This window comes from Etheostoma spectabile, chromosome 14 (assembly GCF_008692095.1).
Source record: "Etheostoma spectabile isolate EspeVRDwgs_2016 chromosome 14, UIUC_Espe_1.0, whole genome shotgun sequence".
NCBI lineage: Eukaryota > Metazoa > Chordata > Actinopteri > Perciformes > Percidae > Etheostoma > Etheostoma spectabile.
In genome coordinates this window covers 7,627,566-7,644,831 of record NC_045746.1, presented here as the reverse complement: position 1 = coordinate 7,644,831, position 17,266 = coordinate 7,627,566, and the positions used below count along the sequence as shown (strand labels likewise).

Genomic DNA, 17,266 nt, shown 5'->3' with positions numbered 1-17,266 from the left:
GGTAGAATTTCCTATAAATGAGGTTAATTGACCATAAATTCAAAAAATAAGTGTAAAACTAAAGTTCATAAGTTAGTGTCATGTAGTGTTAAACATAAAACAAGTGACAAACACTGAAAAAAGTGTTGAAAAAAAGGGACAAAAACGTAAGAAAATGTTAAAAACATTGACTAAAAACCATCGGCAAAAGGGTTAACTTTCAATTTTGACGGGTGTACAACACCAGGGTTAACTCGTGTGCTGAGATTTTTGATTCATCTGTTTTTATTGTACACTAATCTGCCTGCTGGTAATAAAAACAGCTATTTTGCATATGGGCTGGCTATGGGCCGGCTAACACTGATGCAGACAATACTTTGGGAAAAACAACCAGTTTTATTTTCATTCTTGCATTTCAAATGACCAGTGATATCAGATATTACGGCATATAGAAATATATTTTGAACACTGTACCACATGAAATACTGCTTGCTAATGTCAACATTATTTACATCATCGTTATTTACAGTCAGTGTGCATATTCTCATGTGTATGAACATCACTTATATCTTCACTGCTTTACAGACCTGTTAAAATACATCATTACAGACAAACATACAGTCGGTATTTACACTTTTAAAAAAAAACGGAGCAGGAGCACTGCACAATGTTCTCATGGTTTATACATCTCCGTCTCATACTAGAGTTATTAGTCAATTCAGACGTGCTTATGACAGCCCAAGCTTATCAAACAAGCTGTGCTACCACACAGAGAACGTGAGACTGGAGTGGAAGTCAAGACAACCTCTATACCTCAGCTAGAGATTACACAACAGGTTTGTCATGAGAGTTAAGACATAAAAGGTGCTTGTGAGCATGTATTGCACACATAGAAACATTAAAGTCATACAGCTAGACCCTCAATGAAAATAAAGACACAAGGAGAGACAGAAAGCCCCATGCTGTTATCTCTGTTATTCTCTTAAGTTTTATGTTATTATAACCAGTGTTGGGCAAATTACTTCCAAAATGTAATACATTATAGATTACTAGTTACTGTCATTTGAGAGGAATTAGTTATATTATAATATTAATGTCTCTGAATTGTAACACGTTACACTACTTTTTAATTACTTTTGAGTGACTTTCACCAAAATCACAGCGGGAGTTTGACTTGGCAGCTAGCTTGGGAATTTCATCACTGAATCAATAAAGTCTCCTCTTTATCCACAGCATATAATATTTTGGATAAATAATATGAATAAGCAAGGTAACTACAGTTAAAAAAAACAGAGTAAAAACATACATACAAACATAGGCCAGTAGGAGATTGAAAATACTCAATTAAATTTACCTTACAGTTGTGGTGAAATACGGGATTGTTGTAAAGTGTATGTGAATAAGAAATTATGGTTGTTTAGTTTAAAACAGTCTAAAGAAAATCGTCAATTATAGTGTGATTAATTCACTATCTACATTTTTTACAGTACTTGATTTACAGCTGATACGTGAAGAGGTACACAACTTTATTTAACAGTAAGTTAGTTTTACTGCGAACCGACAACAGAAGTACTTTTATTTTGAAGTAGCCTACACGGTCTGTTGTGTACTCTTGCAGTCTTCCTAGCTTACTGAGATGAACGTGAGACTTTAGATTCAAAACATGTCTGTCTTCTCACTTTCTTATAAAACTGCAACATACTGAACATACTGGTCCCAGAAATGTTTCAAGGTGTTGGTGATTTCTTAAAAAAACAAAACACCACTAAATTTTGAGTTAAAATGCATTGTAACTTGCGTTACTGAGATTGTAATGAGTATAATATTACCAAAATTGAATTAGTATTGCGTTATATTACTGCGTTACAGCAAAAAGGAATTTACTACTGTAACTGCGTTACTTTTGTAACGTGTTACTCCCAACACTGGTTATAACCCTAACCCAGGTATACAGAAGTAAAGCAGATGCTGTAATTTCATTTTCTGGCATGAACAATTTTTCATTGAAACTAACAGGCAGTATCCACAAAACCCACACAGTGAGCTGTATTTGGAAGTGAGACCAAAAAAAGCAGAAGAGTTAACTCAAGAAGAAGTAAAAGGCTGCAGCGGCATATACAGGGAAAATCTGATGGCAGCCTGTCGGTTTTATTCTCAAGAATAGCTAGGAACTCTGTTTATTTATAGCTGTGGAGAAGGCCCAAATGATGGCCTCTGTTACTAACTAACCATGGGGGATTTGATTGAACACTTTAGGACAGACATGGAAAAAAAAATCAATGACACACTGCTGTCCTTGTAAGTCATGTGCGGTGTTAGTTCATACTGTGGTGCTGCTCATATTTCAAATTTCACTGATTTTACTTTTTTAATCTTAATTTATATTTTAGAAATTGAAAGATTAGCCATTAGCAATCTCACTTTTATGGGAGCTAACATGACCAGTGGAGTACCACAAGAATCAACAAGTCCACTTGATTAACAAGAACATTGATAATTACATTTGTTACTTAAATCTACATCTCTTCTTCATTGGCTGACTACGGTCCCATTGACTCCCATTCTCAGTGCATGCCAGAAGTATCTTTTGCAGAATACTGACAAAACTGAGGTCACTGTGTTTAGTGACCAAAATCAAAAATCACAAAGGTTTTGATGGTTTAAAAAGTTTGAGACTGTAGGTTGAAACAGTGTTGCTTTGTCCCCTAAATGTACTGTCACAGATAGAAAATAACATAATTGAAAATGCACAGTGTGACTTCTGTTAAATCTGTATCTAATCTGTATCTGTATTTAAAAAAAGAAGACAAAATCTTAACATTTTGAAAACCTTAGACTACTTACTGATTCACTTGGACATGAAATGGATTCAGCTCCTGGAAAACAAATTCCATAAACATACCATTAAACAAACACATAAGGTGTTTGGATTGATGCTTTGAGCATCATGTAATGCTCTTTCAGCTTCTGAGTGTGCTAGTCACAATTCTTAATACCTGACAGATGACAGCAGATGATGATCCTCAGCTTACTTTTCTTTTCAGCCCTAAATCAACAGGACTACGTTCATCCACAGTGAGGGGTTTAGCATGAACACACAACTATGTACAATGAGCAGTCTCTTTGAACAGAGACTAATAATGTAAAAAAACACCATCAAACATTTAACAAGAGAAGCCAAAATGACAAAACCTATCATGTTTTGGATACAACCAGTTACTTTGTCACAAAACTGACATCATCATGAAGTCTGTCCAGCCTCTTAATACAGTACATAACACTTTCTACAGTAAACACATCAGGAGGCAATATTTTAAGGTACAGATATAATAAATGCTTAACATCTTGTGCTGCGTTCCAGACACAGTTTTTAGCCCGTAAGTTACTTCAAGTCACGACTCACAACTTGGTAGTGTTCCAGACAAAGTTACGACAAACCCTTCTAGCTAGCGTTAGCTAAGCGGCGACCTAACATTGATGTTAGCTAGCACTAGCTGATACTAGCGATTTCTAGTTGGAGACATATTTTGGGCTTCATTTAATAAACATAAGTGTTTATTAAGTGTAAGTGTAGTACACAATTGTAGGTTCGCGTGCAGTTTAGTGTCCCAAATTCCACTATGGCCACGCCAACACCCGCCGATAGGTTGGGGTTAGGCATTTGACCGTGAGTGGTTAAGGTTAGGATAGCCAATTGGTCAGGGGATAGGACCTGTACAAATGGGCTTATGTTATAGGGAATTTGGGACACTAAACTGCACGTATACCCAATCGTACGTGTGTTGTTTTGATTACATTCTACGGAATTACTTCAAGTTGCCTATTTATGTCAATTTATTTGTATTTCGCTCCGTTAATAATCTGCGTCTGTACAGCATCAACAGGGGTAGCCATTGTTGTTTATGTGTGTGTGACATCAAAACTGTAACTGGGAGTACAACGATCTGGTACGAGTTCTAAGGTAGTAAGTTACGGCTGTTCCAGGGCACTTTCACAGGTAGAAGGTTGTGAAAACACGGGTTACGGGTTGCCTGGAACACAGCATTGGTCCCCAATGGAGCCTGTTAGCCACACCTCTTATTAGCTACTGTTGCTATCTGTTGAACATTTTTACTCTACAACTTTACTAACTGTAGCAGATTTACCATCACAATTCATAGTCATTTTTAATCAATGGGACTTTGATTTCACACATAAGTAACCAAAATCAGTTGGTTGCTAGCAGATTTTATTAGCTGTAACTTGCTATGACAACGGTCGCTAGCAGATTTTATTAGCTGTAGCTTGCTATGACAACGGTCGCTAGCAGATTTTATTAGCTGTAGCTTGCTATGACAATAGTCGCTAGCAGATTTTATGGTCACTAGAAGATTTTATTAGCCATAGCTTTCTATGACAATGGTCAATAGCAGATTTTATTAGCCATATTTTGATAAGTAACACCAACACATTGATGGCAAAAGTGTTCATTTAACTTCTAGCTGACCTGTTTTAAAATGAGAGCCATGTTTAAAGGGGCCCTAAATATGCACTGAAGGCTACAGACATATCATGCTAAAAGACTGAGGCTAAAGCTACACAATACAATAACAAACAATATTAAATTCCTTACGAGCTTGTGTTTTTGGTTTTGATACCACACTCCAAATTATTTGGATACCAAGGATCACTCTTGATAGAGCCCAAAAAATACATCTTTATCTGTTAACTAACTTAAACAGCAAAGGTAAGCATGTTAGCTTATTGCACATAGTTGTGACCTAGCGTTACATCTAGTTACAAGGGTCATTTCTTAACTTTATTATTTGGAGGGTTTACAGCTTATTAAATGTTCCTGTCTGGATGAGGATCCACTTTGCATCAGGGTCCTGATCCCCCTGTCTGGGTTGTATTCACTATAACAATGGCCCCTAAATCATCCCTTATGTAACAGTGTAATCTTACATTTTCATTTTCACACTGCACTATAATCCTAGGGATAACTTCACTTTAATACAACAACAGTTGTAATAACTCCTTTATTTCAGTGTCTTCTCTATCAACTGATGGGGATGCTGACTTTTTTCCAGATGCCTAGCTTTTTTTACAATGCCATGTATCTAGCCAACTACATTGTATATTAATTTATGTTTGTATCTATATTAAAGACCCTTCTAATGGGTTTTTATTTTAAAAGGAGCCAGTTGCAACAGTTTTGAATTCAGATGACATATTCAACAGTTGCCACAAATGAGAAGCTGCTTTTGTCTTCTTTGATCTCTATAGACAAGGATTTTTAGTTTCAGAAATTAACATAAATTCTGGTGGTAAATCTGTATTGAACTGCATTATGAGAAGCTCGACAGGTTAGCAACTGTAGCTAAGGGAGATAGTGCTTAGCGAACAGTCAATTCTGACTGCAATTCTTTTTTTCAAACTGTAGATGGCACATGATAAATCAATGGCAGATTAGAGGCAAAATTGTACGCTTACCAAGATGTGGGCATATGTACATCATTTTTCGGAGAGAAACGAAAAATAACATATTGATTGATCAACTCCAAAACTGGTGGTCCTCTAGCCTCTGCTGATTGGTGGAACATGTTATGGAGTCAGCCCCTCCAACAGGTAATGAGTTGGTTCTTTTTCACATCTTTGTGTAGTTATGAACCTCATTGCTGTCCTCATCCCTCACTTGTAGAGCAGCTGCAGCCGGCTGGTGTGGCAGTTATTTCGGCTGATTTTGCTGTCCGGCTGGTAGAGGCTGGACGAGTTGCCGAAAGACGGAGGGATGGGGTGGAGGTCAGAGATTGGGACGGGGTACCCTGGAGGAGGGGCCAGGGACCTGGGGTCACTCTGGGGAATGGCAGGAGTTGAGGAGCTGTGATTCTGATTAGAGACAGTGGACGCTCTTCTCCTGGACCGCAGGGCCTGCCGCTCCGACAGCTGGTTTCTTAGCTCAGACACACGCTCTTCTTTCTGAGGGGACAAATGGGAACAGTAACTTAATCTTCTCTAGGGACAAGTCCTCTAATCCTCTGTTTGAATTTCTTTTTTTTTGTTAGTTCACAGGAGTTGTCTGGAAAAACTAGAAAAGCGGGATGAGCAAAGTCTCAGGCTAGTTTCACACTGATTCCCTAAACGCAGCTTAAAGAGTCGGTTAAAGTTAAAATAATATTTGCTCACATCCAACAATTTATTTTCACAGGTTTTATTTACTGTCGAGATTTCTGCCTTCACACAGTACAATAGAAGTAAATGCAATTGAATGTTTACTACTCAAAGTACTAACAAATTGAGTGTTTAACCCAATGAACTGTTCAATAAAAAATGGTCCGCTAGCGCTTATATTGGTATTTTTGCTTATCATGATGTAATTTCTTGAAATATCTTCAAATGATTTATTTCCCTAAAATCAGTGAAACCAAGACCAAAAGGTTATATCAGTCGATAAACCATAATAATTCAAATAATTCAAATTGTGTCATGAATACAAAAATCGGACATGTGTTTTAATCAAATTTTACTAAATTATCTTTTGTCAATTTTCTGTGTGCGAAAGTCGCCGGACGTACAGTACTACACCAGACTGACAAATACAGAGAGCGTTTTTTGGAGCTTATTTGGCAATGGCTTGAATGTAACGGACGTTCAATGGTTTAAAAAGTTACGAACTGCAGCTTAAATTTAAGGAAAACAAAAACATTAGAGAAAGAGAAACGCCCTGGCTGACCTCCTGGATGATCTTCTGGAGCTCCTTGTTCTCTCTCTCCAGCTGTCTGGACTTTTCCTCATCATTGTTGTTGGTGGACGAGCCGGTCTTCATGGTCTCCTGGGCATCTGACTGCCACTCACCCCGTGTGACCAGACGCCGCATCTGAAAATCATGCACAGGTTTCCCTTACTGTCCACGTGAAGACCTGTCCAGAGCGTTCACCAGTCTTGTCTTTACGTCTAAATATGACCCTAGGGCACTGAATAGTGACGCCACAAGCCCTGACCAAGCGTGTGTAGATAATATGACGCTAAAGGAGACTTTATGCTTCAATTACAAATGCCAAAGGCACCCCAACAGTGGTGCTATTTGACACAATGGGATTGAGTATGTGTTGCGGCGGCTCCAAGGATTTAAATCATCAAAATTTCAGTTTAAGTAAGTATGAGAAGATGTGTGTCTATGTGTTCCAGGGCTGGACTCAGGGTGTTAGCCTAGTTCAGTTTAAAGAAAGCTAAATGGAAAATTCCAAAATGCACTTAATAACTTCACTAATTAAAACACTGTATCGTGTTTGTTTCGCTTGTCAGTGATGAATGTAAATGCAGCCAATGTAATATTTTAATATTTAAAATCCAACTTTTAAATATTGTAAAATGACCCAAAAGCTGCTGAATGCACGTTGGGATAAAACAGAACATTCGGAAAAAATAAAGTTTTCTTTGAAGACAGCACAATGGAATACTTTCCAAAATGCACTGAGATGCTTTGTGAATCAGCCAATCAGAGAGCAGTCTTATGTAGGACCTGAGTGTGGCTGAATGGGAGCAAATCACTGTAGCCACGTTCAACATGAATTATGTAAGTTATTATGACGTGAACTACTACGACTACCATTTGTAGTCACTGTTTCCTTATCTTTATTGTAACACCCCAACAGGCACCGTCAGACACCGCCCACCAAGAGCCTGGGTCTGTCCCAGGTTTTTCCTCGCCACTGTCGCAGTAAGTGCTTGCTCTTGGGGGAATTACTAGAAAAGTTTTAAATTGGGCTTTGTAAATTATAGAGTGTGGTAAAGACCTACTCCATTTGTAGTGTCTCGAGCTAACTTTTGTTATGATTTGATACTATAAATAAAATTGAATTGAATATCTGGTTAAAGCCTGAAACCAGCAAAGTGATTTTCTGCCCATGAAGTCACAAACTGTGTCAAATGTGACAAAATGTTGTGTCACATGCCAAAAAGTGTACGCCCATGAACTCTCTCCTCTCTGTAAAATGTTAAAGAATCAAACTGGTCTCGAGAAGAGTCAATTATTAGACACAGAGCATTGATGCTGACACAGCAAGGCAGGGCCAACCTGCAGCTCATTATGGGATATATTATAGCAGCCCAGATTACTCAGATCCCTGATGAAAGGCAGTCCATGACGTCTGACACTTGGAGTGTTGCTGTGATCTGCAGGGAGGAGACAGTGCTCTGCTGTTACCTTGGGGACGAACAGAACCACCAGAGTGATGTAGACCGAGAAGACTATGGCCAAGGAAGCAAATGCGAAGGAGGCGTCCTGCTGGGAGGACAGGATCATGGTGACTGGAGCTGTTATCATACACAGTACCTGAGGGAAACAGTGGAGAAAAAAACAACATGTTCACGTCTTTTATTACAGAAAAAGACTCTGTGTTCTTGTCAGGTCTCTGTGTGCTTGCACATCAAAAAGGCAAAGCAGGTTCTTTTTTTATTTCACCTTTATTTTTTTACAGGCAAGTCATTAAGAGCAGGTTCTTATTTACAATGGCGGTCTGACAAGTGGCAAAGCCGCTTAGGGAAAGGGAACGAGGGCCACTACAGAACAGAACATAATCCTTTACTCTTAAAATAGATGAATAAGTAATGCTTCTAACAGAGTGAAATGACAGGTATCTGAGGAAAAGAAAGAGCCTTCTCTTCTTATTTTTAGCCATTTTTTTCAGTTAAAGAAAGCAAATACCTTTATTAAGAGATAAAGGATAAAGTGCTGGAACATTCGGAGCCTGTAAGATGTCATTCAAATCATTTGTGCGTCAATCCATTTCTGACAGTTTTGACCACCAAATAAAGGGATTTGGAGAAGAACTGAAACGATTACCGTAGTTGACTATGCAATTAGTCAATAACCAAAATAATCAGCAACTATTTTAAGAATCAAGTCATTGTTTAAATCATGTTTAAAGCCAAGATGGTAAACATCACCGGGTCCAAATGTGAATGATTGTTAGTTCCAGCCCTAGTTTAGTCCGTCTGATCGACTTTGGTGAGCACAATGTCCTCGTAACAAAACAACAAAATTAGGAACCAAGTTCTAATTAATCCACCATTATTTTTCAAAACTCTTTGTTGAATGATCATTGCTGAACTGTTATTGAAAGTTAAAGCTTTATACATAACCCAAAACCAAATATACAAATGGCCTCCCCGTTCTTCTGATGGCTAAGCTGAATAAGGTTGCCATCTAGTGTTTCTTCTTGTTTATGCATTCTTATTAAAATATGTTAAACCATTGGCATACAACTACTTTATTTCTATTTATTGATATAGTTAGAATTAGGTCATGTTTACTTGAATATGTTTTATACTAATTAAAAAAATAAAACTCAAACACTTTCATTTTACTATTGGGTTGTTCCTCTAACATAACTACTGACAGAAAACAGACAACTCTATATTATCCTATATGACACTAATGACTATGACACTGAACACTGTTTTAATTCACTGTATCAGTAATCAATGTTCATGTAGCTTTGTTGATGTTGATGATAGGGTGACGATATGTCTTGCTTGATTTTTTTTTTATTAGTTTATCAGAGATAGCTGTACAACTAATTAGTGGGAATGCTGATTCAGCAGCTTTTCCACTACTGTTATCCTGTTCTTTATTATTATTATTCCGTATGCTTTCCGGTCGTCTGTAACTTCAGCATACGTTCAGTTCCAAAAAAGTCCAGAAGTAGTTTTTGCCGTTAATCAGTTTTTGATCTGATGTTTAAATGTCCTCAGAGTAACCCTTTAGGTTTTGCGTGCGGACTCCATAAAACCGTTGTGTGATTTGTTGTTTGAAACAGCAGGAAGTTGTGTTGTTTCTGAATTGGTGATTCATCACGCACTTTAGTGATAGTTGGAAGCGCTGAAATCACATTTGCCGGTGCTGACAGAATGGAGCATGATGGATTATTATCACTTCTATGTATAATGTATGTATGCCATACAGTAATCTGCTGCGTATATTGTGTTCTTTATATACGTATCTATGTTTTTATGTTTTTCTGTTTTATGCCTGCTGCGATACAAATTGCCCTGTGGGACAAATCCAAATTGAATTCTCCATCTATCTGCATCAAGGACGACATTATAATTGGATCTCATATGATTGTTTTATGTACGGGTACGGCCCATTTTCAACGCAAGATTAATTTCAAACAATGTTTTAATCCAAATCACAAGGAGGATGGGAGTGAGAGAGAGGTGGCAGGGAGAGAAGAGACAGAGAACGACATCAAGTAAAACCCCAGAGAGATGGAGGCGATGCTGGAAATCAATACCTATTGAATACAAAGCTGGAAAATCAAATTCCAGACTGGCAAATGGAAGCATCAGTCGGACACCTGCAGCAGCCATGTTTTCTCTGTCGTGTCATTACTCACACACAGCAACGCACAAACACAATCCTGGCCTCCCCTCACACATAATCTGTCCAATTTATTTCACCAACCTCACTGCCTGGTTTCAGACCTCTGAATCTCAGTTTGTTCAATGGTTCAAATAAGTCTGAAGAGGTGTGGAAGTTGGGGGTAAGAGGCAGGACATCCTTAAAACTTTGTAGTCCACCAAAAACATTAAAACATATTAAACAGACCGTAGAGTAACAGTAACAGTACATGACTACATTGACTTGTGCAGTTAGACGCAGAAACTCTACAGCTAGCACATAACCAAGGTCCTTGGAGACCTTCATGTTCATGACAGGTGTCATGTCAGTCTCATGCACAACCCTTCAAATAAAGTGTTACTCTACTTTCTCCATCAGAAATAGTCCCTATGAATTTTGGACTATTTCCTGCTCCAAAAGGAGCATGCGACCATTTTTTTGCTTTTATCCAAAACATGTAGAAGATCCAATAAATAGATCCCAGAGCTGGCCGACATTTGCAGAACGCAGCGCTACCATCAAACTAATTTGTTTTAGAGAGAGACGGGATGACAGGCCACCCATTCATGGAGATGAGACCAAAGCAGGAGGAAGAGAGGAAACAGCAATAAACACAATACTCTTTACCAATTTGCATTTCACCGACTCAGTTAAGGCTTAAATTGTGTTCAGTGGATAATGGATAATCCCCAGAGATGAATTAAAATACAAAAATCAAAAAAAAATCAGGCGTACTGGAGATGTCTGATTAAATAGCCTTTGAGAGTGTGTGTGTGTTTGTGTGTGTGCGCGTGCATGCGTGTGCATGTGTGTGTGTGTGTGTGTGTGTGTGTGTGTGTGTGTGTGTGTGTGTGTGAAAAGAGAATGACATTTCAAACCAGCAGCAGATGTCTCCCTTGTCTCTTTTAAATCATCTTGCTGGGCGGAATGCTTTGTGATTTGTTGAGTAATATTTGGATGTAGTGAAAGGACATCTTATTTTATTTATACTATTTATCCTGTTTAATGATCTCCAGTGGGGAAATTACAATTTACACTCTGTTTTGTTAGTAATCACTACACACAGGCCTGAAATACACACAAACATGCTCAGGACCTATTCATGCACAAATGGAGACACGTGAGTGGGCTGCCAGTGCTGGAACAGCGCCCTGAGCGGTTGGTTGGAGTACGGGGCCTTGCTCAAGAGCACCTGGCAGTGCGATTGGTCATGCTGCGCGAACACGTATGTGTTGCTGGACGCTTAACTAAATGTTTAATCACAGCGGTTTTTAGGTTAGGTTACGCAGCGTTAACTAAAATATTTCCAGGGCACAAGCCTCTGGTCAGTCATACCTTTTCTCCTGATTTTGTGATTGTCTGTAACTCTTTGTCAGTAAGGCCTAGACACTAGTAACATTTGGGACATCACAGAGTGTCAAAGTATATGGGCGCTGTACCACTTTTAATGTGGGTATGCCGTTTGGACCAAAAAGCATGGAATTTCATGCGTTTCTTATAACCAAATTTACGAGATCTTTATCAAAAATGTCAAGTATCATCTAGGCTTTACTGCATGTAAGTCAATGCCAAGTCAAGACTTAAGAGCCAGGAGGATCCAGTTTTATTTAGACCCGAGGTCTAATGTATTAGACCCAAGAGTTTTTGTATAAGTTGTTGCTCACCATTCAGACTACAAGAAAACAGGGCACAGTAACATGATACACAGGTATTAATAAACATAATAGTGATAACAAAGAAAAGCAGAACATTTAGCTTTGAGAAACTTGAACTAGGTCATTTTGTCATTAAACATAAATTAAACAATAGTTAATCAAAATTTGTCTGTAAGTGTGTATACATACATAAAGAAGTCTAATGTGGAATATGTATCTGTGAAGCATTTTGACATGTGACTTTATTCCTGATGCTGAGGACACATCACAGCCCTGTCAGTTCAGCTCTCTGTGTTTTCAGGACATGCTGCGGAGCCTCGTGTATGTGGTGCTGTCGTCATTTACTGCACACATCCCGGCCTGCAGAGCCCACTCGCCGGGTCCAGCCTCATTTAAGCCCACAAATTAAGCCGGAGGTGAGCCCCGGAGGTGAGCCACCAAGGACGGCAGGGCTTCCTCGGCGGAGTGTGAAAGGAAAGGACAAAGTCAACGTGCCTTCTGAGAGAGGCTGCACTGGTGAATGATTGGAAGTGAAAGAGCAAATCTGCAGACTAACACAGAGCCTGCAGAGAGGCACGCTACTGACAAACACATAAGTCTGGCTGCCAGCAGCTACAGCTTCACACACACACACGCACGCACGCACACACACACTCACACACTAATCAGCCTTTTCATACACTGAACATATAGTATATCTAGAGAGAGAGAGAGAGAGAGAGAGAGAGAAGGAGGTCACAGGCTGCCCAGGCGTAGAACTCAGTCCACAGGAACATTTTGTTTCCAGATTTATTCTGAGATTACCCTACAGTGGTGCATTCTGTTTGTCCTTGGTAGTAGTGGTGGATGAATGCTGCTCCTGCAGTAATTCTCAATGAACAATGAAGGTCTGAGTGTGAATAAAATTATATTGTATGGTGCTTAAATGCTCTCCATGATGCGTCCACTGTTGGGTTTCTAAGCATTTCCCAAAGCAGTGTTTCGCAAAGCAGTGTTTCGGAGAAAAGTCAAACTTGCATTCAATCTTTTCTCTCTAAATTTCACCCTGCCAAAACGAGATCGATTTGAGTGAACTGCAGTGTTCTCTTGAAGTGCCATTATTGAATCTATTGATTTTACACATAAAAGCTGCAATTTGACCTATACTAGGGAGTAAAAGTCAGGATATCTCATCCTCTGCATCATTGCTTTTGATCAATCTTTAAATTCTTTCTCTTGCGAGAAAATGTTATTAATAAAACCATAACTTTTAAGTAAAAAAAATAAATAAAAAATACTAAATAGCCTGCAGCTTATAAGGGATGTCGTCGCCTGCTAAAACCAAGCAAAGAAATAATAAATGCTCCATCCCTTGGTTTCTAATGGTTACTTTTTTATAGATTTTACGAAGTACAATCAAGTATACCTGTGTCCATATTCGTTTAGGGTTGGCAAGCACACAAAAGGTTTCTTTTCAGCACAAGACCCTTGTTTTCAAAGATTCCAATTGTGGAAGGCCCAAAACAGAGAGGTGTTTTCAAATGTTCTGCATGGGTTCTGCTCCTCGCTCTCAGAGCTGTTTCTTCCCACGCTGTACACAACTTTGCTCTGTGCTCAACTCAGATTTAACCCTGCTCCACTCAAATTGCTGACTGCTTGCAAAAAAAAACAATAAAAAAAAAAAACACTTGCGACGGTGCCCGCACTCCATGCATTCTCCCAGTGTCCGGAGCCCGATGATATGCAGTAAAGGCATGTGAGCAGAACCGGAGTGAAATTAGAGCAGGAGATAATGGGATGTTCCAACTTTTAAAAAATTGCTTTGGCACATGCAGTACACACACATTTACGACAAAGGGAACTCACAGCAACATTATAGATGGCCATGCCCACGGCTCGGTGGTCATTGATCTTCTCTGTGGAGATGGACTTGGTCTCATAGGCCAGGAAGATGCCGAGCAGCAGCAGCAATCCTTTATAACCGTACACAACGCCTGCAGAGAGGAGACAAGATGGCAGCTGTGAGAAAACACGGAACCATTTGTGGAACTACTTATTTCACACTGTACTTATGCAATAATCTGTGTTTTTCAGCCATTCGGTGCGCCTACAGTTTAGGTGTAGCCCACCACTGCTCCCCCTCATGGACAGGAGTTTAACAACACATCCATCTGGATCCATATATCGATGGAAGAGCTTAGTAATGCAAATTGGCAAATCATATTTTAGTTAATAAAATAAAAAAGTGGGTATACGCTGTGGGCGGCGCATAGTGCCCTTTGTCATATGATTCCTTCTTAGAATGTTGACCTAGAAGAAGGAGCGTGGGGGGGGGGGGGGGGGGGGGGGCGTGCGCGCTGAGTAGTGAGTTGTCTATGGAAAAAGATATAGCAAAAAAAAAGCTGTTGGAGGTTAAAAATAGAAAAAGAAAGAGGGAAAAGGAGATGGCATGTCAAAGGATGCAACAGCTGTTAAATAAGTGGATGATGAAATTCAACAGGTAGGATTTAAAGTGTGACGTCTGTGTTTGGAGGCTTGCAAATGATCATGTTAACAGACTAGCGTTAACTAACACTGGGAATGTAGCAGCCAAATGGGGGTTTAACGGCTAGCTTAGAATATGCAAAACTGAGGTTACTTAGCTGAGAACTGCAAAATATAAGGAAGCATGTACAATAAATGACAATAATCTGGAAAACATAACTAATGCAATAAGTCTGGTTTACCATGGAATCATGCATAGATTTGCTTCCAAACTTGCAAATATTCATGTTAACAGACTGTTCTCAGACTAGCTAGTGTTTGCCAACACTAGCAGCTAAAGTAGGGTTTATGGCTAGCTTAATGCTAACCATTATTGCTGATAGCCACATTTAGATTTTGGTTAAATCCTATGGTACCAATCCCATGCATGATATATCTCAATTTTATGAAGGTTAAATAACAAGTGGTAAATATAAGGTAGCATGCACAGTAACTGGCATGAAGCTGGAAAACATAACAGATGCAATAACTGTGGTTTACCCTGGAAGCTGTAATTACAGGGTCACATCTCTCTCTCTCTCTTTAAAGTACTGTGCTAAGTGGCTCTCCATGTTTGTACTTTTTAAAATCCAAAGTGTGAATGTAATTTCAACAGCAGCACAACCTCAATGCATAATAGCTGTCTTATCTGATGCCATCACTAGGCTGATTTATTGAATTTGAGCATTAGTCATTTTCCGATATCGGTATCAGCATTTATAATGGTCAATTACATTTTTTTTAATATTCATTCATCAGAATTATTTAAATGACAAATAAATGATTCTAATAAATGACTATTTAAAAAATAAAAAATGGACCGTCAACCATGTTATGAGTGTTGGCATTACATAGTTTGTCCACCAGAGGGTGCTCTACAACGTCCTTGTTGGCAACACTGATTTGTTTTTGTTCAAAGGACTTTAAGTTTCATATCTTGAAAGTTTGTATTTTTATACATTTTATTTATCAGATCTTTAGGATGTTCCTTTGTTCTGTTGTGACAATAATACAAATTATTATATTGTTTTAGTGAGAACTCATAAATAACTACAAAAAACTAATGTTAGGGAAATCCATTGATGTATTGTAATGCGTTTCTGGATTATTTTTTTTAAATACATATTGGCATATCGGAAGTATTCGTATTGGTATCAGCCTTAAAAATCCTTTATCGGTCAGGCTCTAGTTCTCACAGTACTTAGTGAGAACTTAGTACTAAGAGTAAGAAGAAAGTAGATTTTATGTTTTCAAATTCATATTGTATGTTACACTGATTTCTACTCACCCAGCCAAGTGTTCATCTTTTCTGAGCTGCAGTGTTCCAGTAAAGGCTGAATCAGAACATCCAGGTCTCCTTTGGGGGTTTCTCTGGTGAACTTCTGCTTTCATACATACAACATGAAATCACAGCTGAAGAACAGCAACGCATTCCAACGTCAACAACTAACACATAAGATCAAATCTATTTCAACTTAGACAAAATGTATTCACTCAGGTGAGTCTGTAGCTGCCAGTTTTAAAACGAAATCATTTCATTAAAGTAAAATTTAATTTTCTATTTGAGTGTGTGTGTTTGACAATATTAGAAAGAAAAAAAGAAATCCAGTTTTCATTTTAATTTTGAGGCCTGAAAATGTTGAATTGCCGCTGAAATGAACATGTGTCAAAATAATTGAATTGATTTGTCAATCGACAGAAAACTAATTGACAACAAAATACTGATTCAGTCATTTATTATGCACAAGTGCAAAATATTTCCTGGATTCCAGATTTTTTCCATTATGATTGCCATTATTGTGTGATATGTCATTAGACTTAATCACTGTTTCCCAAATGAGGTACTTGTGGCTGGGCTGCAGCCTGGGCTATAAAAAAAAATCTTTTTTATATTTTTTTTTTAGATTTTAATGCAATATATTGTACAGTAGAGCTGGGCATGGTTTAAAAAGGTTTCCATACCATTTCATAAAGTTCATTATTATTAATATTGTTGGGTCTCTGTGCATCATAGTGTGGTCAAGACATACTGTTTCTGTAAAGTGCACTGGGATAACATAACTGTTATGATTGACACTGAATTACACATTACGGTACAATTTCTTTTTAAATTGTTGAGCTCCATTACACCTACGAAGCTGAAGCAAATTCTAGTCAAAAAACACAACAACACACATGTGAACCCTGTCTCTGTGTGTAACGTCGAGTTTTCCTGCATACTTCTAATACGTGTAACGTTAGACAGCCAATCAAAAGCTTATTAGATGTTGGATCAACCATTTTGCATACAAAAGAGACCTGAGACAATCCTGTCATTAAAGAAACTTCAATTGGAAATAATAAAATAAAATGATTCCAATTAAAATGTTTAGCTTGCACATTGTCTTCTTAGGGTTAGTTCTTACTAATATTGCCAGCTATACGCTTCTATAACTGGCATCCTTGCCATACTGGATTTATTACTTTTTCCCCAGTCAACCCAGTAATTATTATTTATACACACCAACAACTTTACAGTAGTAGATGTAAGGTTCTCCCTCATGAATGCATTATAGTTTAGGATTCCTTTAAAATGTTCCTTTGCACTGTTGTGAATAAATAACTAAATAAATGAATGGGCATACCTCCACTGTGATATGTAAAGGATCCACAATCTGCCAGATCATGAGAGACAGGATGTCGATGCCGAGCAAAACACCAACAGTTGCATAGAGTTTCCATGGTTCCAGGTGCTGCTGGGAAACAG

General features: G+C 38.3%; 1 protein-coding gene and 1 long non-coding RNA gene across 4 annotated transcripts in view; one reads left to right on the top strand and one right to left on the bottom strand.

The window, feature by feature from the left end:
- Positions 1-355: 355 nt before the first annotated feature.
- The window catches only part of gabbr1b (gamma-aminobutyric acid (GABA) B receptor, 1b), a 165,719-nt gene continuing 148,808 nt past the window's right edge, over positions 356-17,266 (bottom strand). For 2 of the 3 annotated variants that reach the window (XM_032536196.1, XM_032536198.1), the window contains 6 exons: positions 17,145-17,255; positions 15,809-15,902; positions 13,864-13,991; positions 8,165-8,293; positions 6,692-6,835; positions 356-5,937 (listed from right to left, as the gene is read on the bottom strand). In XM_032536196.1, the coding sequence (XP_032392087.1) occupies positions 5,650-5,937; positions 6,692-6,835; positions 8,165-8,293; positions 13,864-13,991; positions 15,809-15,902; positions 17,145-17,255 (894 nt within the window). In that variant the 3' untranslated portion in view covers positions 356-5,649. The remainder of the gene's footprint in view (positions 5,938-6,691; positions 6,836-8,164; positions 8,294-13,863; positions 13,992-15,808; positions 15,903-17,144; positions 17,256-17,266) is intronic. The other variant, XM_032536197.1, reaches the window with a different exon arrangement.
- Positions 7,339-17,266, top strand: part of LOC116702129 (uncharacterized) — a 14,616-nt gene continuing 4,688 nt past the window's right edge. Inside the window, exons 1-2 of the long non-coding RNA XR_004335062.1 lie at positions 7,339-7,466; positions 12,906-12,913. This is a non-coding gene — a long non-coding RNA (uncharacterized LOC116702129). The remainder of the gene's footprint in view (positions 7,467-12,905; positions 12,914-17,266) is intronic.